This window comes from Chiroxiphia lanceolata, chromosome 1, assembly GCF_009829145.1.
Source record: "Chiroxiphia lanceolata isolate bChiLan1 chromosome 1, bChiLan1.pri, whole genome shotgun sequence".
In the NCBI taxonomy this organism is placed as follows: Eukaryota; Metazoa; Chordata; class Aves; order Passeriformes; family Pipridae; genus Chiroxiphia; species Chiroxiphia lanceolata.
In genome coordinates this window covers 84,253,916-84,276,468 of record NC_045637.1, presented here as the reverse complement: position 1 = coordinate 84,276,468, position 22,553 = coordinate 84,253,916, and the positions used below count along the sequence as shown (strand labels likewise).

At 41.3% G+C, this 22,553-nt stretch overlaps 1 protein-coding gene and 1 long non-coding RNA gene across 2 annotated transcripts in view; one reads left to right on the top strand and one right to left on the bottom strand.

The window, feature by feature from the left end:
- The window catches only part of CDH20 (cadherin 20), a 122,454-nt gene that overhangs the window by 9,629 nt on the left and 90,272 nt on the right, over positions 1-22,553 (bottom strand). The window contains exons 3-10 of the mRNA XM_032699678.1: positions 21,521-21,815; positions 19,839-19,958; positions 16,491-16,658; positions 14,479-14,666; positions 9,744-9,997; positions 5,595-5,731; positions 2,967-3,088; positions 965-1,082 (exon numbers count right to left, since the gene is read on the bottom strand). Coding sequence (XP_032555569.1) covers positions 965-1,082; positions 2,967-3,088; positions 5,595-5,731; positions 9,744-9,997; positions 14,479-14,666; positions 16,491-16,658; positions 19,839-19,958; positions 21,521-21,815 — 1,402 coding nt within the window. The remainder of the gene's footprint in view (positions 1-964; positions 1,083-2,966; positions 3,089-5,594; positions 5,732-9,743; positions 9,998-14,478; positions 14,667-16,490; positions 16,659-19,838; positions 19,959-21,520; positions 21,816-22,553) is intronic.
- On the top strand, positions 2,321-2,744 carry LOC116792605. Its single transcript, XR_004359200.1, has 2 exons — positions 2,321-2,398; positions 2,642-2,744. It is a non-coding gene; the product is annotated as an uncharacterized LOC116792605 (long non-coding RNA).

The following is a 22,553-nucleotide window of genomic DNA, read 5'->3' as shown; positions in this document are numbered from 1 at the left end:
TTGGAGGCTGGTCATGTACGCTGCAGGTGGCCAGTCTTTCTCCCCATTTATTCTGGAATTGCTTGCTGATTTGTTGTGCTTTACACACTAAACTCCTGCTGAATCCAGCCCCTCAGTACTAACTTGCAAAGGTCTGTACCAGGTCACTCAAGGTTGTCCCTCCTTCCTAATGTAGGCTGGTGTGCACCTGACCTCAGTATCATCGTCTGCCCATGGAGGTCCTCTTCCAACAGGAGTCATGCGAAGGCCTGCTACGGCAGGGCTTTCCTGCAGGCTCCAAAATCTTCCCCAAAGAAGGAGATTCCACTGATTAAGATGCTCAAATTCCAGTGCTTTGCCATGAGTCTTCTCAGTGGTGTTTCCGTTTCTACTTAGGTCGTCTTACACAGACCTTTAGCTGTACACCAAGTTACCCCCCCTAAGGCTCCGTAAGTCCTCCCTACTTCCCTCTCTCCTTAGGGAAATATGGATGTGCAAGGAGGAAGAAAAAAACTGCTTGGGGGTAAAGAATGGAACAGTACAAGAACTTTCCCTTTTTCTGTGCCTGGGAGAAAACATGAAGAGTACAAAAAAAGAGCAATGTAATTCCCTTCAGATTCATCTCCTAGTTCCAGTTACTATCCTACCTTTAAGCATCTCCTTTTGAACGAATGCAATTTCCACTCCGATAATCCAAGATGCCTGCAGCCTGACCAAAAGACCTGAATTTGCACAAAGCACTGGTACATTTCCTCAAAGAAGGAAAAGTGGCCTATTGCTAGAGAGTATTTATAGAGAAGAAAATATCATATAACCTTCAAGTGTATTAAATAACATGTCATTTTATTACTGCCTTTAAGGAGCAGGTGTCACTTGGTATTATTTGAAATGGCAGTCTTATCACACACTGTAAGTCACAGCTTCTCAAGTCCAACTCACGCACTAGAAATTAGAGTAGCTAACCGTCTGTGTCCACTCTGATTACCTTGATTGTCCCTTAGAGTAAAGTTAGGATTGTTGGCTGCCTCTGGAGCCAGGCTGTAGTAGAAGTGCTGACCCTCCTGTGGGTCATCCCTGTCGATGGCGCTCACTGTCTGGATCAGCTACAGCATATAATAGAAAAATAGAAACAGGTGATAAACAAAATATTCATAATATGAATGAATAAAGAGATAACATATTTTATATGTATAAATATAAGCAACTGGAGCATTTGAATAAAATTATCTTCCAGAAGTACAGTAGATAAATCATGAAGAAACTCAAAACCTTGCAGGCTTCATCTTTTTTGCTGTGGTCATGCAATCTAGTCATGCACATCCCTTTTAAACAAAGGAGGAGATATTCAATTTGCTTCAAATAACAGATAGTTTTCTCTCATGCATCCCTATCTTCTGTTGCATATTTCTTTTTGTCTTTTGAGGGCCCAGGGTTCTCAGAAGATTCATTGTGCATCAGAGAGCTTGTAAGAAAGCCCATACTTATTTTCAGCTTCATTTTGCAGGTAGAAAAGGATGTCAGGTTGATTATTTTACCACTCTTTTAATTTTAAATAAATAAAATTCTCCCCACAATGTCAGTAAAAAAGAAAGAAAAGCCAACCATGCAGACATTCTGCATATGCAATAAGTAAAACCAAACTATAGAAAGTAAGACAATGCTTAATCCAGAAAACAATTTGTCACCTCACCTATAAAGGGTTTGTAAAGTGGGTCTAACAGCTTGAAGCACAATGAGCTCTGCCTGAATAAACATTCTGACATCTTTTTAGACAAGGAATAAATCTTCACCTGGATTTTTTTACTTGAAAGTTATTTTGGGTTTCAAAGGCAAATGACAGACCCATAAATTCTTATTCACCACCTTAAAACTGATTCCAGAACTTTTTAAAGTGTGGCACAGAATTTGGCTTTCTTTGCTGAAGGAAGTAGTCCAAATTATTGTGCATAGCAAAAAGCTCAGAAAGTTTATTATTTAGGACACTCACCCTTCAAAACCAGGAAAAAAGTCTAGTCAATGATTTCTGTTCCCTATATTATTAAGAACTTCTGTAAATTAGTGAGATGAAAGTATCCTGTATATGATAGTTGTGATGACAGTTGTTTCAGCAGTGAGTAGCTATTTCATTCCGCTTCACACAGCTGGGAGAAGCTTCAGCAAACCGTGACAAATCATGAGTGGTGTGTCTATGTGTTTATACTATACTAGTCAGCTTTGCATTAGGAGGCACAAGTCACCACTGTGGACCCTGGGTGGTGAAGCAAGAGGTCACCTCCCCACAAACGATCAGCAGTAGAGCTTGCACCAGGTCCAGTGAGGGTGAGCTCATGTCTGTCTGTGACACCAGTGACCTTGTTCAAGGGCTTTGATGGAGTTTTGGAAGGGAGAGGAGTAAAGAGGCTTCGCCACTTGCTTGAAGGTGTTGGTTTACAGTGTGTGAAATGGGAAGTCTTGTGTTGTTTTGACTCTCTGTCATCTCCAGTTCACAGCAAAACATATTCTGTTTAGCACCCTTTTGAAGCTGAGGTTATGTCCAGCTCTCGTAAGATCATGTGTGCTTAAGGCTCTTATAACACTTAACAGTAAGACTTGTCTGTCACGTGTGGTCTGGGCTGACTCTGTGGCACTTCTCATAACAATTCTCTCTTTGATGCTGCTACAGGACAAACCAGGTGTTTGCCTGCTGGAAGGGCTACCCAGCAGGTGGCTTCATACATGCATCCATGAAATGTATTGCACAGTGAGCCTAGAAACTACTGTAGGAGAAAAAAAGAGGTGGGGGAGAGAAAAAAGAGGTGCTATATATGATGGTAATCCCAGTGCAATATGCTTGCCTTTGGAATGAAGCACAGACAGCTGCTGCTGAGAGTTCAGATGAAACAGGTGGGTAGCTGAGCCTTTTTTCCAACACTCACCCTTTCTGGCATGCTGTCTCCATGTGGAACAACATCCCCTTCCCAGCCCCTGGTGTTACAAGCATTTCTCACCTGGCCTGCTTTGGCATTTTCACAAACAAAAGCTTCATAAAATCTTGCAAACTCAGGTGCGTTATCGTTCACATCCAGGACTTTCACTGTCACAGAGACGCTGCCCACCTGCGAGGGGTTATCTGGAAGGAGGAGGTATGATATAAAGAAAGGCAATATATGGAAAGGGGAAATGGTTGCTTCTCACTCTGCTCAAAAGGTAAAGTAGGTTTTTTCCTACTAGCTTGCATTAAATGACATTTTCCCATTGGGAACTCTGGTAACTTGAGAATTGTGTGACTCAGAGTGAAGTTGTAAATGCTGCTCTCAGTCTACCCTGGCGTCCCATTTAATCCCATCTTTTACAAACAAATTCTGTAAAAGGCTTCAACCTGGTTCAATCCTACAGAACTATTTCTATAACAAAAGTTTTAGACAATGCCCCTTAACTTTTTTTCACTGGCCTTTGACTGTGCAATACTATTTGTTGAGCCTCTGTACTGGTGGCAAAAATTAGGAAGGGACTCTTTTTAAGGACAGACTTGTTATTTAGAGCTTGTTAAAAACGGCAATTCTCCAGTTCAGACATGCTTTTGCTCAGAATTTATCTCCCTTGAACTCAAAAACAGTGTCAAGTCTTTGATACTTTGTAGAGAGGGGTTTGAAAAGTAATAACACATGAAATTGTACAGAAAAGCTTTCAGTGAAGCTTAAAATTGCAATGAAAATTTTACATTCTGCATGACATCATTTGTGATGTTTCTGTCCTACTGGTTCATTAGCTTTCTTTGCCAGTAAATCAATACATCATTTCACATATCTTCACAAATTCCAAACTAGGTGGCCACAGAATAATTTGTTTTTCTTACTCTGTTTTTCCACCCCAAATCATCTTCCACTCCCCCTTATTTAATGATAAAACGAAACTCTAACCAGAAAGAAAAAAAAAAAAGAAGAGGTCAGAAAAAGTGCAAAAATCCAGAAAATTCTTTAAAATTAGTATTCTCATCTTCATAGCCATACCACTTTGTGCCTTTATCTCCAAATGTATCTCCCTTTATAGCAAGAAATGATATGATCATACAAATGATAGAGTTTTGTTAAATGTTCAGTGTACTGTGTTCCATAACGTGTCACATTGTGTCATTGAGATAATTCTCAAACTATATTGTTTCTCCCTAATTTGTAATTTAATCCTTCAGCTTCCTATATATCCATACATATATCTTGCAAAAACACCCGTTATTGTGCCTGATGAATATCTGCATTTACACTCTTAGTAATATTGATCTAACCTTTAACATTAGGAGTTTTATTCAGAAATGCACAACTATGACGTTTTTGAAACTATTCACTAAATTAAAATATTGTGCTGCACACATACAGAGCAAAACTGACAGAAGATTGATGGAGGATGAATCAAAGGAAGACATGCCTTCATATTGTTCTCACCCTCAAGTGCTGCTACAGGGGCAGCTTTTACAGACTCATGTGTACAAGGAATAGTAATGGCCATTGGTGGCTGAAAATAAAAGTGGTGTCAAAATAGATGGAGGTGAGATCCTCTCATCTCACCAATCCCTCTCACTACTTAAAAGGGCACAGAAAGGCACCATGTTCTGGAACAGCCTGCAAATATGTGGCAAAGTCACCCCAACTCTTGTGAAATATTCCCTCTGCTTTCCAAGTTGGCCGACTGCATTTTGGGCAAGCTTCTTGAAAGTTTGTTGCTCTCAAACTGCCCCACCACCTCTGGCACAGCCTGGATGCGCAGGGAGCTCTATCAGATGCAATCAGCTATTGGCAGCAAGCTGCTAAAAAGCTGCTACTCCTCAGTAGATGAACTGAGATCCTGAGCAAAAGCTATGTGAACCAAAGAGATTTCAGGTGAAGACTGGGTGAACTTTTTATTTCCTTATATATCCCAGGCTCCTTTATGAAGTTCACATCTGTGAGTATTTCAAACTCAGCTAAATTTTTCATACTGACTCCATGAAATGCTGAGCACCTCCTTGTTCTCATAGCCTTGAAAAATACCTGGCACAAATGAATCCTGGGCTGAGTTTTAGCGCATTGTAAAACCCAAAAGTGTAATGAGTTCAGAATACTTGAAGATCCCAAAGCATTCTGGCCCAAATTATTTATGTAGTAAGCAGATGGCGATGTCATTTACTTGCTGCTGAACCAGAGCAGATTTCAACTACTGATCTAGCAGTGTAGCATCATTGCTGCCTACCAGTCCCTGCACCACTCAATCCTCTCAGGTACGATTGGTAGCTCTAGCCGTTGTGCAGCCTTTGCAGTGTCTGCTGTAGCTGCCTAGCCCTTCTGAATTGATAAGACTCTGCCAGAAACACATCAGGAAGACTTTTAAAGAAATCCTTGGAATACTAACGATTTGAAAAAGAAGGACTATGCATTTAATTGCCATCCTCTATGCCTCCTACCTCCCTGTGAAAACAAGCATAAAAAATAAATTAAAAAAAATAAATAAAATGCAGTATTTGCTTGTTGATGTCAGAGGAGTAATTCAGTTAATACGGCTTCCCACTCAGTGCATAATAATATGTGAACTGCTGAATTCAGGTCTCTCAGCCTGCTTTGTCTATTGTATCTCTTTAATCTATGTATAGTCTGTATTATCCTTACTCAGCTCCATGGCCAGCACAGTGATGTTGTGCCAAGAAATGTCCTCCCGGTCAAGAGGTCTTGCAGTCATCAGTGCTCCTGATGTAATGTCGACATAAAAGAACCGCCCTGGATCACTGCTCCTGTCAATCGAGTATCTGCAAGAGTACATATTAAAAATATTATGCGAAAACTGTTTGTTACAGCCAAAAAAGCTGTCCAGCAAGGGGAATACTGTCATACACAGCAGATCCACACTCTTCCATAACTTAGTTATGTGCTCCTTTGACTTGTATAGTAAGATGCTGGAAAAACTAGGAGTTCATGTGGCTAATGGCATTTAATAGAGAGTACTACTTGAATGGAGATGGAAGACAACAAGATTTAGAGGAAGAAGCCCTAAAGCAAAGCACAGCTTAGCACAGGAACATCTGCTTTACAGAGAAAATCTGCCAGTGAGGAGAGTGATTTCTTTTTCTGAGCAAAATAATTATGCCCATTTCTTAAGCACGATTCAGACAGGATGAAAATGACTTCATATCAGCTCGTTCTCTGAGCACCTAGGCTGATGAGAAGGAACTGTTCCCTTCCTTGTACTTCTGTATTCTCTCCTCTTTCAGGGGAATAAACTCCACCTGCATCCTGGAGCATCCTACTGATTGAGCTGTGTTAGCACAAGGGGGATGATGAGTGGCTTTCTCATATCATCCAGTCAGAAAAACAGCTCCATCTGCGAGGTTGATTCATCATATTTACTAAACCTACCTGCCTGCTATCATGTCAGTTGAGTGCTGGGAACAAGCTTCTTGCACTGGTGAATGGGGGATTGTGGTGGTACCTGCAGGCCAGAAAACCTGGGCAGGGAGGCAGCTAAGTGACAGATATCACTGCTGTACTCAGTTATAGGGATGGTTTTGCAGGGTGTGTAAAATGCTCAGTACCCTTCATATGCATCAACTTGCTCTTAACAGCAGTTTGTATGAGTTGCCTTCCTAGATAACTATTAGCATGGGATCCTTTGACAAAAGCCACACATGTGCCTAGGTAATTGTCACAGCCTAAAATAGAGCCCAGGCTTAGTGTCCTTTTTGTTGATTGTTTCATCAAAGTTGATGGGAATTGAAAGCTTTAATAGTAACAGATGATGAACAGGGATCATTCTTCTGAATTTTCTCCTTTCAGCATGAATGCTTTCACTGAAACAAGCATGCCAGCCTGATCTTTATATAGGTACTTACTATACAGGGATTTAACTGGGATATAAAATACTACTGAGATATGTTGTTGGCAAATTCTTTTACACTCTTTTTCAGAAAAATCAAAGAGGGAGGGATGGCTGGTTTGCATCCCTTTCCTTCCCAGTCCTTCCCATCTCTTCTTAAATAAAGAGATTTTTCAGGTATTCGATTTTTTAGGAAATAAGTACGAGTGTTCCTGTATTTTGCTATAATAATTATTCTTGTATGAGGGCTATAAAAAGAATTTCCTCTGACAGTTTAAGGCCAACAAGTATCTGAAATTGAATAGGGCCTTGTGATTAGTGGTGTGGAATTAATCACCGGTGTCAAGAGGCACAGGTGGAGTCTTTTTCTGAATTCTCCACCTAGGTTCTCTTGTAATTAGCACCTGCTCCTGCACACTTGTTTCCCCTGTACTATTTAGATAATCTTCCTGAATCATTTAACAACAATCATGGAATATTTCCAGCCACCAGAATTTCACAATGTGGGAGCCAGGTACTGGTTGCTGGGAAAATGAGGATTTGAGAGTTCTCCTGTGTTTTAGTGAGCCCTTCTGAAATATGTCCTGACTTCTCAGGCCTTGAAAAAATGGTCAGATCATAGTTTTAATTTCAGATGGAATTCAGCTTATGCAACAAAGTATGTATCTGGGATTATTGTTTTTCTTATCTTGTTTTGCCCTGTGCAAGGTGAAGGCAGAACAAGACAAAAACATTGTATACTGGGTCTGACTGAGCTGGAGTTCATTTCCCCACAGTAGCCCTCACAGTGCTGTGCTTTACATTGGTAGCTAGAAGGGTGTTGATAACACAGTGGTGTTTTAGCTACTGCTGAGCACAACACCAACAGTGTAACATTCCTTCCTCAGTTGAGGGCAAGATCCTGGGAGGGGACTCAAGTAGGCCAGCTGACCCAAACTGACCAGAACGATATTCCATACCATATGACGTCAGATCAGATATAAAAGCTGAGGCAAGGAGCAGGAAGGCAGGCATTCATTGTCTCTGATGGCTGCCTGCTGAGGAATCGTCATGTGTGCAGAAGCCCTGCTGCTCGGGAGGGCCGACCATTGCTGCTCATGGGAAGTAGAGAATAAACCCTGCTATCTTTTGCTTCGCTTTTGCACGCACAAGCTTTTGCTTTGCTTCTGCTTTAATAAACTGCCTTATCCCAACCCACGAGATGTTTTCCATCTTACTCTCTCCCCTGTCCAGCTGGGAAGGGGAGTGATAGAGTGACTGGGTGGGCACCTGGCATCCAGACAAGGTCAACCCACCACACATTGTCGGACTGATGCTGCACAGAGTTGGCATGGATGGAAGAGACCATAGGAGAGGCATTTTAGATAGCATTAGAAATGGTATTCTTTTTTCCCTGTTTCCTTTACCTTAATCATTTACATTTGTAAGTAAAAGATGAGGAAAAAGGAAGGAAGGAATGAGGAAAGAAGGGGAAATGGAAAGGGAGGAACATGGGGAGAAAAGGGGAAGAAAGTTGTCAAGGAACAGACTTACAAAAGAGTCTGTGCATATTTACAACTCCTTTTTTTTAATGTATCTTAGGTGATGCATTCTGTGCTTTGTAGAGTGTTGTTTTGAGTTTCATCGAGTCACTGGAAAGCTCTGAAGAAAACTAAGAAAAACCTCATTAAAAATAACAATGAACAGTTCTACCCTCTGATAGTCTTAGATAGAATTATTCTTACACTATTTTTTGGCAGATTAACAAAAAGCTGTTTGCATTACAGTGTTTGGATAATACTAGAGAGTAATCAGCAAAATAGGATGCGAGTGGAAAAAAGTTTAGGGTAATGAAATTGGGATGCAGGCAGTATAATAGTTTTAGCGAGGAATTTGAGACAATGTCATGAGAAGTATGATAACCTTATAATGTAGGCAGAAAGAATAGGTATATTAAGGTGGTATGTTTGAAAAAAATAATTAGAACAGCAACATAGAAAGCAATATCATTAAGAAAAATAGGCTTGGTTTCTTCTCAGATCTCCTAGCTCACAGAATTGCCAATTTAGATTTCACTTTCTTCAAAAACTCCTAATATTCAATATTTGAACTTCCTCCTGTGTTTCCCAGGACTGTTCCTGAACACAGACATCTCAGAAGCTGGACTGATGCAAGGTTAGGCAAACAGCAGGTCAACACCCCAAACTTCTCTCAGATAAGAGAAGCAGCAAACCTGCTGGGATAATCAATGTGCAGTCACTAGGAGCTTCTGCGGGTAATGAAAATTAGTATGTGGGCTGGCCTCAGAGAAGAACAATCTGCTCTGATAAATGGGGCTGGCAGTGGCTGGCAGCCACTGTGGAAAAGAGTGCTGTGATCACACAAATCTGCTCCTTTGGTTACTTGCTGAGTTGCAGCAACGAAGCTCCCGTGGCTGTAAATACACCTTTACCTTTCTTAGGGGAATATCTAGCTCTGCAGCTTTCACCAGACACTAGATAATTTAGTAGTTCGTAAATATTTATTAGCATGCATTCAATCTACTCCAAAAGTAGCTGCGTATTTGAGCTGTTGATGAAGGCAAGCTTTGAAATAGAAGAGGAAGAAAGGACAAGTAAGTTGATTACCTTCCCATTGGTATGGTAGCAAGTTCTCAGTGATGCTGTCAGGTTTTGTGCCAGCAAATGCATGAGAGTCTGGGGTTTGCTTTTAATGTATGCTATCAGGACATGCCTGACCAGCTCATTGCTAGGCTAGATGCTGACGTTCTCCATACCACAGAAAAGGGTGAGCTCCTTCAGTGCTTTGATAGTCCCCTCAGTGTGAGGTCTAGTTTGACTAAATCCACTGACAAATGCTACTGGTTAAAAGGGGAGAGTCCCTCCTATGCTGTTTCAGCCCCATCACTGCCTCACCAACCAGACACACCAAGCAATACTCATAGGGGAACACACAAAGAGAGGACAGACCTGATGGAGTTGTTGGTCACATCTGGGTCCTTGGCAGAAATTATCTGTATGGTGGTTCCAATATCCACATCCTCGGGCACTTCCACAAAGTACACGCTGGGCTCAAACACAGGAGGTTCATCCACATCCTCCACGCTGATGTGGACGGTGGTAGTGTCACGGAAGGGACCCAGGTTCAGGAACCGCATTTCTAGGTGGGGGTTGGCACCCTCTACTTTCAAGGTGTAGCTTTTCTTGCTTTCAAAACTTAAAGGCTAAGGAGAAAAGTATATCTAGCATTAGGCACACTGAGCCATATGATTTTAGGCCATATAATTTTAATTTTCAGAAGTAAAATATGCCTTGTAATATAAACTTATGCTGCTTTTAAAAAATAAATAGCTTCTATGATTTTCAATCATGAGGGCAACAAAGATAAATATTTGCAGATGGACACAAAGTGTTGAATAGAAAGCATAGTAATAGAAATGGCACGGTATACTTCTTTAATTTAATTTGACAGCTGAACTGAAAAAAACGGGAGAAATACTTGCAGGTCACTTAAAAATACATATTATTTCATTCTTCTTGCTAAAATGAAAATAAAAGCAGCAACACCACCACTGCACTGTGATATACATAGCCTGTTTCATGCCACTCTGATGAAAATATAGGCAGAAACAGATAGTATGGGAGTTCCTGAAAACCAGGTAAAGATATGAAGAGTCTGTTCCTCAAAAATGGCTCCAGTGTCAGGAGCAACACCTCCACAAATAAGGTGGAGGTCCCAGTTAGCATACTCTTTTTTTCCCTGAAGAGACTGCAGTCTTGTCTCCAAAGAGCTTTGTCTGCCAAGTGATAAAGAGCTCCAGTGGGAGCAGGGAACAGCTGCTCTTGCAAGATCGTGTTCCAGTTTTTATCAGTAATTCATCCCTCCTGGAAGTTAGGTTTTTCACCTCCTTTCAGTAAGCATCCTAAACACAGGTTCACAGTCCAGATATGATGAGTGCTAGGATTTGAATCTCCTCCCGGAGAGAACAATTTAATTTCAAAGCGTTATAAGGCATCCCTGTCGTCTTCCTGAGGGAGCTCTTCCACTTCATATAAAATATGATATACTCAAGTATTATTTGAAACAAGGAGTTCCTTTCCCTTTCCCTTTCCCTTTCCCTTTCCCTTTCCCTTTCCCTTTCCCTTTCCCTTTCCCTTTCCCTTTCCCTTTCCCTTTCCCTTTCCCTTTCCCTTTCCCTTTCCCTTTCCCTTTCCCTTTCCCTTTCCCTTTCCCTTTCCCTTTCCCTTTCCCTTTCTCTTTCCCTTTCCCTTTCCTTTCGCCTTCCCCTTCCCCTTCCCCTTTCTAATGGATAAAGGGGGCGAGCTTCCTCTGTTAGTAGTTTCATGAATTAGATTTCCTATCTAGACAAAACTACGTATTTGCTGTACATGGATATAGAATTAATTAATGCTGACACTGAACTGCTCAATAAATACATTTTTCATCTCTGCCCCCTCCTCTTTTCACAGATACCTGAAGAAAATAAGGTGTCTCCAAAACCTGCTTAGAACTAAATAGGGAATTCCACATTTAATGTGAAATTTACCAGTCTTGGTAAGAATAATTAAAAGAATTTGACAAACCAGAATGACAGTATGGATCGATCAGTCCAAAATATAAAAAATTTTTCACCAGATGAATACAGTTTATAGAGGACACAGTCGCACTTCCCGAGTTGCAGAAGTTACAAGCAATTGCACTGTGGTTAAATGTTCACAACCCTTTACTTGTATAATCTGGGGAGTTTTGATTACAGAATCACAGAACCACGGAATATGCTGAGTTGGAAGGAATTTGCAAGGATCAAGTCCAATCCTTAGCCCTGCACACACCATGTGCCCAAGAGTATCATCCAAATGCTTCTTGAACTCTGCCAGGCTTGGTGCTACAACCACTTCCCTGGGGAGCCTGTTCCAGTGCCCAACCACCCTCTGGGTGAAGAACCTTTTTCTAATATTCTACCTAAACTTGAATACCCCCTGAATTCAGTCATGTCTTCAGTACTTGTCTACTGCCACAACTTCCTTCTTGAGTTGTAGAAACATTGCAGGGACACACAAAAGCTCATGCTTTCAAAATTAGTACCAGTACTAATGTTCTGCATAGGAATACCTGCTTAAAGACTGAGGTTCTTGAAATTATAAAACTGAAAATCATTCAACATTTAGTACATGGGAGTGAGGAATGAAGACTGGAATGGGAGCTGGTTTTTTGTTCTGGGGACATGACAGTCCAGTCTTGCTGGAGATGCTGTACAGTGAGTGATACAGTATGAACTGTGCAATCTGTGGCAGCAGGTGCAAACAGACGATTTGAAACATGCTCCTGCTGCCCTCAGTTCCACCTGGTACATCAGTGACTACTGCAGGCATAGCACTTGTCAGCGAGGATTTGTTGAGATCCGCAAACATAATACTCATTACTGCAGAGCCATTATGGTCTACCAGTTGCATATTTACGTGCTGTAAAAATAGCAGTAAGATAGATTCACAGGACCGAGTAAAACTTACTGTCCATCTGGCAAGGAATGTGTAATGCAAAGGTGCCTAAAGGTATACTAAGAAAGAGGCCATAATATTTAAAGGATTCCCATGGGAAGAAAACTGCATGAGAAACATTGCATGTACACTAAAAAGGTAAGTTATAAAAAGGGCAGTTAAATCACAGACACATTTAATAGCTATAAAATTTGACTACATTATGAAAACACATAATCACCTAGAATAATCAAGTTAGAAAAATGAGAAAAATCAAACAAGTGTGCTAGACCATCACATTTTTGATACTCCTGTTGGCCTTGCACTCCATTATCAAAGATGGCTTTCCCTCCTGTTTTATCTCCTGTGCCAGTGCCTCAAAACCACTGGCCCTCTCATCAGATTTGTCTCCCACAGGTGCATTTAAACCTCTTTCCAACACTTGTCCCATGGGGAAGGCAAGGAGATTACCTTCTCCTGTGAACTGAGCATGCTGCAAAACATACCTAAGAGGAGAGGCAACCCATGTAAACCACTCCTTGTCCTTGCCCTCCTTCCCGCAGTGCTGAGACAGGCAGTGAGAGGTTCACCATGCAGGAGGGATTTAGCAAGACCCGCTGTGAGAAACTGATTGATCAGGTAGCCTCAGTGGAGGAGGGCAGGGGAGGGCTATCCTGAGCGCCTGGGTACTGACTCGGTAACACACCACTCTACCTTCCATGGGCAACGCGAAAGGGAATGCAGGGAGAAGAGGGAGATAGGGTGAGCATCAGTCTCACAGGTAGGGAGCTTGGAACGAGCTGTAGCTCTTCAGGAGGTGCTCAACATTTTGTGGGATTAGTGGGCTAAGAAAAGTAGCCATGAGACCACAAGCGGTGGTCTTATCAGTAACTGTAAATTCTGGCTTTCTGACACCCATGATAGAAGCCTTAGTTATTTCGTTTGGGAAATTTGTCAAGAAAAATTAAACAGAAACTTTTGTTTTCTTTTAAATAAGAGTTCATGCTGGGTTTAGAAATTCTCTCTCTCTCTCTCTCCCCACATTTTGACATCCTTTTCTGTCCACACCAGTTGAATTAATTTTTTTTCTTTCTTGAGTGGATTCAAAGGATGACTTTCCCAATATTTGGCTATTGATAATCACAACATTACATAAAGCTACAGGCATATATTAAATGTTACAAACCTTTATGTACAGTAGGTGGATTGAGCAGTATGTACCTGATGTCATCTAGCAAAACTCTATTCATAATAACAAAAGTCAAGCTTATTGACACATTTACTCCAAAGAAACTATTTGTTTTAAACAGTAAATGAGTGAAAGATTACACTAGAGTTTGCATTCAACATTTATTTCATTCCAGAAAACATGCTTAACTTTAGGGACTACTGTGCATAAACAAGAGTTGGGGAAAGGTGACCATAAATACAAGCTTAAATGCTTTGCTCTAGGGCATAGAGGCTTGCAAGGTCAAATCTCTCTCATGTATTGTTGCATTTTAGTGCCCAATTTAATCCCAGGCTATTTAAATGGAAACTATACTTCCTTATTAGTACACTAGATATGCTTAGGCAGAAAAATGGTTACAATTTCATAACCTAGAAACAGAGTTGAACTTCTAACATTTATGTAAGATTGTAGAATAAATATCCTATAGCAGGGAGCCTAAGCAAAATACTCTATGCCTTCCTGCATAGCCTGCAGTACAGAGTACTAGCAGTTTCACAGCTGCCATTTTAGCGTCAGCTTCTTCTAGCCTAATTAGCATTTATGGATCTTCAAGCAGCAATTAAAAAAAAAACACTGCCTGGGTTTTATTGGTTTATAAATAATTCTAAGGCATGCTTTATTATTGTTTGTGGAACACCAGAGTGAAAAATACATACAGTTCAAACGCAAATATTGATCTAATTTCTTGCATTGTAGGATAATTAAGCTACAGAGAATATTTAAATAGATAAATAGTGAATCGGAACATTCCTTCAGAGGGAAAAGACATGTTTATGCTAATGTGCTGTCCCCACTTTATAAAAGTGGCTCCTAGGAACGCAGTCTGCTTTCATATTTTAGCAATAAATGTTAAAGAAATTATGGTTTATAACAGGAAAGGGGTTACTGTCATGTAATGGGAACCAAGTTCCTGAAGGCATAAGGGAATATTCCACGCATAAAATGTAAGCAAGACTGTTAGTCATATGAATTACTATAAAAAGGAAACTTTTCTACCTTTCTCACAGTTATGATGCCAACTTGGTAATTAGGATCAGTGTTAATGTCGAAGACATCCAGGCCATCTCCATCCACAAGGCTGTATTTCATCTCTGCATTTATGCCTTCATCCAGGTCTTTAGCAACCACACGGCCCACAGTGGAGCTGACAGGAGCGGATTCCAGCACACTCATCTGATAATGCTCTGGCACAAGCAGCAGAGAGGGAGAGAGGAGAAAAAAGAGACTGTGAGAGGGAACCAAAAACTGCACAGCAATGCAAAGATTGGATCAGGGCAGCCCACAACACTGCATGTCCTGCAGGGAGTCTCTAGTACCTTACCCAAAGCTGCAACAGCAGTGTGATTGCCTTTCAAGAGCTGAATTTCCCGGGAAAGTTTTATTTATGTGTTTGTTATATCAACAGGTTTGTTAAATGGGTTCTTTTCAAAACTGCAAAACACATGAAAATAGGAACTTCAACTAGAAAAATAGGGCAATTAACACCAGTGCTGTTGGAGCCATGATATAAAGCAGGATATGAAACCAATTTAATAGGACAGGTATCTTTTATTAGATCAGCTTGTACAGCAGGAACAAACACAAGTTTTGAGCAGCATAAATCCTTTCTGAAGTCCCTACAAACTTCTTTTGAGACTTGAACAAAGCTCAGGAGCTTGCCTGTGTCTTCCAAATTTACCAGTTACTCTATTAAAATATATTGCCTCTCCCTACGAATACTGTCTTGAGTGCACTTGCTGCCTTGCTAATTTGCTTAGCAGCAAGCCTGGGGAAAGAATGATTTTCTATTTTAAAAGTGTATTTTGAAAAAAAAAGTTGTAACTAAAATACTCTTCTGCCATCAGACTTTATTTTCAAACCTTCCTTGATGTACTCTCTCTGTTGACTCCACCAACTATTGAGCTTTACAAGGCAGATTAACACAAAGAATGGGGTTTGCTCTCTTCTCATTTTTCTTAATCAAGAGTTTGATATCAGCTACAATTCATGCCACTTTCAAAACACAGTTGACAATGGTGTAGTCAACAAGTTGTGTTCTGACAAAAGAAAAAATGTGGAAGTTGAGACTTCTTGCTGATCTTAGTGGAATGCTTTGATTTATCAGTGCAACATGCAGAAACAGATGGAGAAGAAGAATAAAAACAAAAAAATAACTGCAGGAGTTTTCATTTCTCAGCAAGATGAAAAAAATGGCAAAACCAAAAGGCTTGAGATTGATTAACACCACTAAAAGAATCAACTTCAAAAAACCACAAATTATATCCCTTGAAAGATTTAGTTCAATCAAAACTGAAAAGTTTCTTTCAAATTTCTAAGAGTAATATAGAATTATGTAAATAAATGTGATAAAATCTTAAAAACAAAGAGCAAAATATTGCAAATCTTGTTTTGAAATTCACTTTTGTAAATACAAAGTAGTGTTTCTGATAAGAGGGGATTTGCCTATTTTTGCATTCCATTAACTGTGGTTGTTACATATCTTAAGGTTTAATTGTATACTGCCAAGTTTTAGATGAACCTTTCCTGAAGAGCAGCCTGTACGACAACCCACTCCGCACTGGCAGCACAGCTACAAGATGCTCCCCTGCTGTGACCTGGCTGGAGTGTTGAATGAATTATCTTTCAACTTTCAGCACTGCCATATGTCCCTGATTTGACAGACATCCTTCTGGAGATAGGACGACAAGACAATCAGGGCAGCAATTAGTAGCCACATTATCTGTCTGAACACAAAAGTCCTCCTTCCTGCCTTTTTCTGTAAGCCAATTCCCCACCCTTTAAAAAAAACCTGTTGTTTTTGATAATCTTGGAGGTCAGAAACCTTTTCTGAAAGACAAGGTGGTGAATGATTCATTTTGACATTTTTCTGAAGGAGAGTTTTGTATTGATCTGAAATTCCATCTCTAATTGTCACTATCCTGAGTTTGAAAATGGCTGTCATGAGAGCAAACAGCAGACATATAAGTCATCCGCCGGTTTTTGCCCGTTCTGGCACAGTGGGTACTCACTCTGTGGAAATCTGGGTGGATTATCATTGACATCAGAGAGGGTGATGTTGACTGTGGTTGTTCCAGCTAATCCTCCCAGCTGTCCACCCATATCCTTGGCCTGGATAATCACTTCATAATATTCTTTTGCTTCTCGGTCCATGTTCATTAGAGCTGTTCTAATTAAGCCTGAGATTTGAGGTAGAAAGGGGTTTGGGAAACAAAAGAAAATGGCAGTTAAAGAGTACACAAAGAATGTGGAGGGCTCTTGTTCCTGCATCGCAGTCCCTGTGTCAAGAATGAGACCAGGCTCTGCATTCAGTTCCAGCTTTTCTGGCAGAGCAAAACTCACCGAAGTGGAATCTAGGTTAACAGAAGGTGTGAATTTTAAAGAAGCCCAGTTAAAACGCATCAGCTCTGGGGCAGGCTGTCTGTTCAAAATTTAAATTTTGCCTTCCCAGGAAAAGCTTTTTGGTAATACTGTGCTACGTCAAATTAAGGCTCTGCTCGGGCTATCTCCCCATAAAAGCAGGAAGTGATACGCTCAGTTCAAGGACACATCAAGAGGAGTTTTCCAGAGTGTCCCTGGACACGCGGTCCTGGAGGCCACCTGACATGAGCCCGCGGGCTTTGCTTGTGTCTGTCGGGACCGAGGCTGGGGCTACGAGAGCAGAACGTGGGGAGACGGCGCTGTCTCGGGCCGGCTGTGACCGCTCCGAAGGGGTCACCCTGCTCCTGCCACACCGCAGAGCGTCCCTTTCCTTCGGGGTAACACTACTGCAAGAGGACATGAGGTGGCAGCAACACTTCTCTTATGAAGGCTGCGAGGAGCCGACCCGGGCAGCGCTGCCAGTGCCGCGGGTCTGCCGCGCTCCCGGGCGCTCCTGCCGCTCCCCGTCTCAGCGCTGTCCGCCCTCCGGTCCTCCCAGCTCCACCCATTCCTCACGCCTCCAGCACCTCCGGCGTGACTGCCCCACAGTCCCCAAGCAGGAGAGATGCAGTGGCCGCTGGTGCAGCCCGGGGATGAGCTGCCAGGGGACACTCCCCAGGGCACCAAAGGCCCTTACTTGCTACATTTGGGATGCCCTCCTGGGTGGGGGCAAATATGTGGCAGCCACAGGCACCATGCCAGTCACACGGCTCAACACGCAGAACTTGCACATCAGGACACTATTAACTTGAGTGATCTGCATTTAGTCTTTATTTTTAGCAGAAAGACAACGTATGAGTTTAATAAAAAAGCAGTAAAAAGATATTGCGTTGGCAATTATCACTGTGTGCAGAAGGGAAGAAATAGTGACCAGCACTGAACAACTTGCAGTGCGCTATTTTAATCTTGCTGCATGGAGTCCTTCAGAGTCCCATCCTGCAAAGCTCATTGATTCCTGTGAAGTGCTGTAGCTCCTCAAATCCCATGGATATAAATAGGATATGAAAATGTTTAGTATTTTGGGAAGTATTTTCTCCATATATGAACACTTTGCAGGGAATTTCCACTCTTGCCTTGTCGTTAATATAGAACAGGCTTGACCTAAAAAAAGGCATCAGGGCCTCAAACTCAGGCTCTGCCATGCCTGTCTTTGGGGCCTCTGGTCCCTAGAGAAGGGCCAGTCCAGGACACCAGGACTCAAGCCAGATCAGGGACCCAGAGGAGCAGCACTGCAGAGCAGGGAACATCTGATGCTGCTGCACACAACCAGTCAGCAAAGAAATGCTAAGAATGATGGTGAACGTTAAAACATTCCTTAGGGCTTTGGGAAAGGCTATAGGAAAGTTTCAGACCCTTGGATCTTCCAAAATAAATGTGCTGGCACCATTTCTTTCACTAAACTGAGTGAGGTTTGTGCTCCTAAAACAAGTAGTAAAGAGCAGAAGTGTTGTCCTTTCTTTTCTATAACAGCCAGATGATTTCTTGGGAAGTGGGAGACTCAGGGGCCTTTGCCTATCTGCCCAAAGGGATTTAAATCTACTTTATCTTCTAAGGGAACCTGTTTGTGGTCAGGCTGTAAAAGTATTCTGGAAAAAGGGAGGAGGAGGCTCTCAGCTTTCCTTTGAAGCTGTGCTTTCACACAGACATTTGTTCAGCACCTGTGAGGCCGGTGACAGAATACGAACAGGAGCATATTTCTGGAACCAAGAAGTTGTGTTAGGAGGTAAACAGTAAGGACCCCAAATGCTTCTAGAAGAGGAGTATACTGAAATGAATTGTCCACTACTGGGTGTTTTAATCACTATCTATCAATGTAAAGTAGCTGTTGATAGTTTATGCTCTAGCTCTGTTTTAGAAGAATGTCAGAGCTGCAATTGTATTTTGTGGGTTACTAAATCCCTCAGGTGGTTTTGCACAGGCCAGGCTGATTAGAGCCCTGTGCTTGTGATGGGGAAATGATTTCTGGCTCATAACAGTGATCAGCCTAAATGGGATTCCTGTTGCCCACTGAAGCAGCTAAAGGCTCAGCCATCTCTGATCCTGTCCAGAGATGCAGGTCTAAGTGATTGGGAACTAGTAAGTGGAGAAAGAGACATTTTCTGGCTTAAATACCAATAATGTACATGATTTTGGACTTAAGGGCCTATCTTCTGTCTAAGTTGCACTCTGAGGTTGATAACTTGCTTACAAAAGCAACATTACTGGCATATTTATATTGTAAATATAAATAAAGCTGAGGAAATAACATATCACATACAAGTTTGTCTTTGGCTAGAGCATCTACTCTGTAAACTGCTAACTTTCAGAAGTAGATTATGCAGTGTTTTTCTATGTTGTTCCCTAGGGCTCAGCAGCGACTATCATCTCATGAGTTTCTGACCTTAGCACTACAGATGCCCTTTAGAAACTGTCAAAATCTGTCAGATTCCTCTTTTGAATATAAACCTTGGACATATACGGAAAAGAGAGAGAGAAAGCAAGCAAAACAAAGAGATTGTCCTACAGATAAATTTAAGGTTATTAACAAGAACACCCTTAAGTAAAACTACTCTTAAGAACATCATCCTTTAGCTTGCACTTTCCAGTCCTGGTTGGCTCATAGATTTTTTTTCCACTAAGCCTTGTTATCAACTAGATCTGTTGAAGACATTTTACAATGACAGAAGGTAGTGAGAGTATTTACAGTACCAAACCCACTCAGATCCCCAGCTGCAGAATATGGTCATTCAGAGGAATATATCACTGCAAAAAGCACGTTCTTCTTCAGGAACTCACTACCATAGCCTTACTTTAGCCCTCACACAGTGCTGCTCTATCTTGGCTCTAAGCCATAGAAATTTATTTCTCTGTCCACAGCCATGATGCACTGCCCTTGCTTTCTGCTTGCAACTTTTTCTTTTGGTTTTCACACTGACTCATTCCCTGATGGAATAACATACCTGTCCGAGAGTCCACAGAGAAATATGGCTGTCCTTGGAGAATACTGTATACTACTCTTGCACTGTTCCCATAGGTTGGGTCATCAGCATCTGTCGCTGTCACCTGGATAACAGAGGTGCCTGACAAAAAAACCATCAGGATAAGACCTTGTGGGAAAAAGAGCTGGCGTGAAAAGTACACAGGTCAAAGTAAATCGAAATGCCTAACAGGAGCTATCCCACACTGAATTTCTTCATTTGATGCTCATAGTCCTTGTACTTATTGCTCATACTTGTACCTCATTAGCACTAAAGAAATTAATTGGCATTAATTCATCATGTGTCTATTAGAAGATATAAAAGAGCAAGTACTCTATGGACCACAGTTACAGAATTGCTGATCTAACAGTACTTTGCTATGGTTTGCAGAGAGATGGTAGTTATATACTGCTTGCTTCTTTCCCCCTTTTCTTGATTTTAAATGTTATTTAAAGGCAGCTCAAATAAGTTCCATATCTATGCTGACATAAATCACGAACTGTTGTTGCAGGCCCATAGATGCTGTATATTGACTAAGAAATGGAAATTGTACGCAAATAGTGAGCATGAAGGGATGTATCTCTCAGATAATCTCGCTGTGGGATTGCAGTTTACATTGCATGACCCAGAGATTATACACTGCTGAAGTGCTTTTTGGAACCCACACAGAGGCATGTATTTTTCTTTCTTCAATTGGTTTTCAAGGTCTGCTTCCTCTGAAGCTAGTAATGGCTTGCAGGTGATGTAATTTATCAAGAACAAGGAGAAGGTGAAGCACAACTGAAATATATGTGAGTTTTGATTCTTTAAAATGTCAGACAATGCCTTCATGAATGTATCTAGCTTTCTACATAATGTTTTGTCTTAGAAACAAATCAAGTATTACTAGATAAGGACTAGAAAATAAACCTGAATTCAAGCTAGCCATTACCATTAAGAAACATTATTTCTGACTGTAGCTATTGTATTTGATGCTTCTCTCTAGCTTTATGTCAACATAATATTGAAGAATGAGAAGTTGAATCATATCTGTAACTTCAGGACATGAGATTTATATGTTATTATCTCTGCAGTGATGTCACAGAGCCAAAAAGCAATAACCAAAAGCCAAAAAGCAACTCAAGAAAAAGAAAAAAACCAGAAAACCAGTATTTTGTGTGATTATTTGATTTCTTATATGGAAATGGTTTCTCCTAATTTGTGTAGGTAGGAAGGCTGCTGTTTGCCTTGTAATAACAGGACTGTCTTCAACATGACCTCATTCTCTAAAAGTGGAGGGCAAATAGTACTAGAATCTCAGGATTCAGTGAACTTTGTTTAGTGCAGGCTTACATGGATTAGAAGGAGGTAAGGATTGTTTTCATATCTCCATGTTTTCAAGGGCTCCTGGACAGTATTTGAGCTCTCAGTATGAACTAGAACAGCTTGCTAAAATGATGTTATTTTCTGGATGGTAATGGCTGTCTACTGGTCATTTCTATTGGTGCCATCTGATGGCAGGGGAGAAGGGGTATTATTTTACTGTGAGTTATCTGAGCATAGCATGTTTGATCTTTTTTCAGCTCTTGGGCTTCCTTTGGCGTGTTTCTTTGGGAAGGGCCCAGCTGGCGCTGTTGTAAAGCCTGCCCTTATAAGGGAAAGAGACTCCACAAAGTCTGCCTTACCCACAGGTGACATTTCTGGAACAGAGGCTACATAAGGTCCATCCAGGAACTTCGGTTCATTGTCATTGATGTCTTGTATTTTGATGATAAACTCTGACTCCGGTTCCATTGGCCGTCCTGTTCGCCTGTCCAGAGCCTGTGCTCTGAGGGTGTACTGTGACCTTTCTTCCCGGTCCAGTCGCTGAATGGCATGAATATCCCCTGTTGTATCATCAATTGTAAACACAATGCCAGCTCCCTCTCCTGAGAGGATGTATTTGATGGAACCATCTCCCCTGTCCATGTCAGAGTGGAGCTGCAGAAAGGAACAGGATTCAATTAGACCATGAGTAGCTGCTGAGAAACACTAAGCACATGATCACCCTGAGCATTTTGGTCTCACTGTTGGGACTCACAAGCTGGTTTTAATGAACATGCTTTGCTGAAAGAGGCAAATACTCAGTAAAGTTTGTATCACAGAGTCGCAATTAAAACCCCTCTCCTGTCTTCCTATTTCTGGACCCACATCTGTGCCAGAAGAAAAGTCAGAGGCACCCAAACAGGAATAGTCGCTGTGTCTGTTTGGAATCTCATTCAACACAATAATTGTCTTTTGCCTGGTTGCAATGGTCACTGAGTAGGCTTGGGAGGTCAGCAAAGCTGCAGACTGGGCTTGCTCACATGGCTTAAGGGGAGTCAGATATTATAGGGGTAGCATAATATAGGGGCAAATAAGGCAAATCTGTTTGGGATCAAGTGGAGAGCAAGATGGGAGAGCTACTCAGTAACTGTTACAATTCAGAAATATTTTAATTTTCTTTTCATGTAAATTTTAGCAGTAAAATTAGTCTGGATCCTTACATCTTCAGGGAAGAATCACTGTGAAACAGTAGGCAAGGTAATCAGCAAGAAACATTTGATTGTGTCCATTGCAGGCTACAGAGATGAGACATATCCCAGATTTTCTAGAAAATTATCAAACAGATTTATTGCATGACAGTTAATTAGTTCTGAGCAGCCACAGATAGCAATGAGTGCAACAGAACAAAGCAAA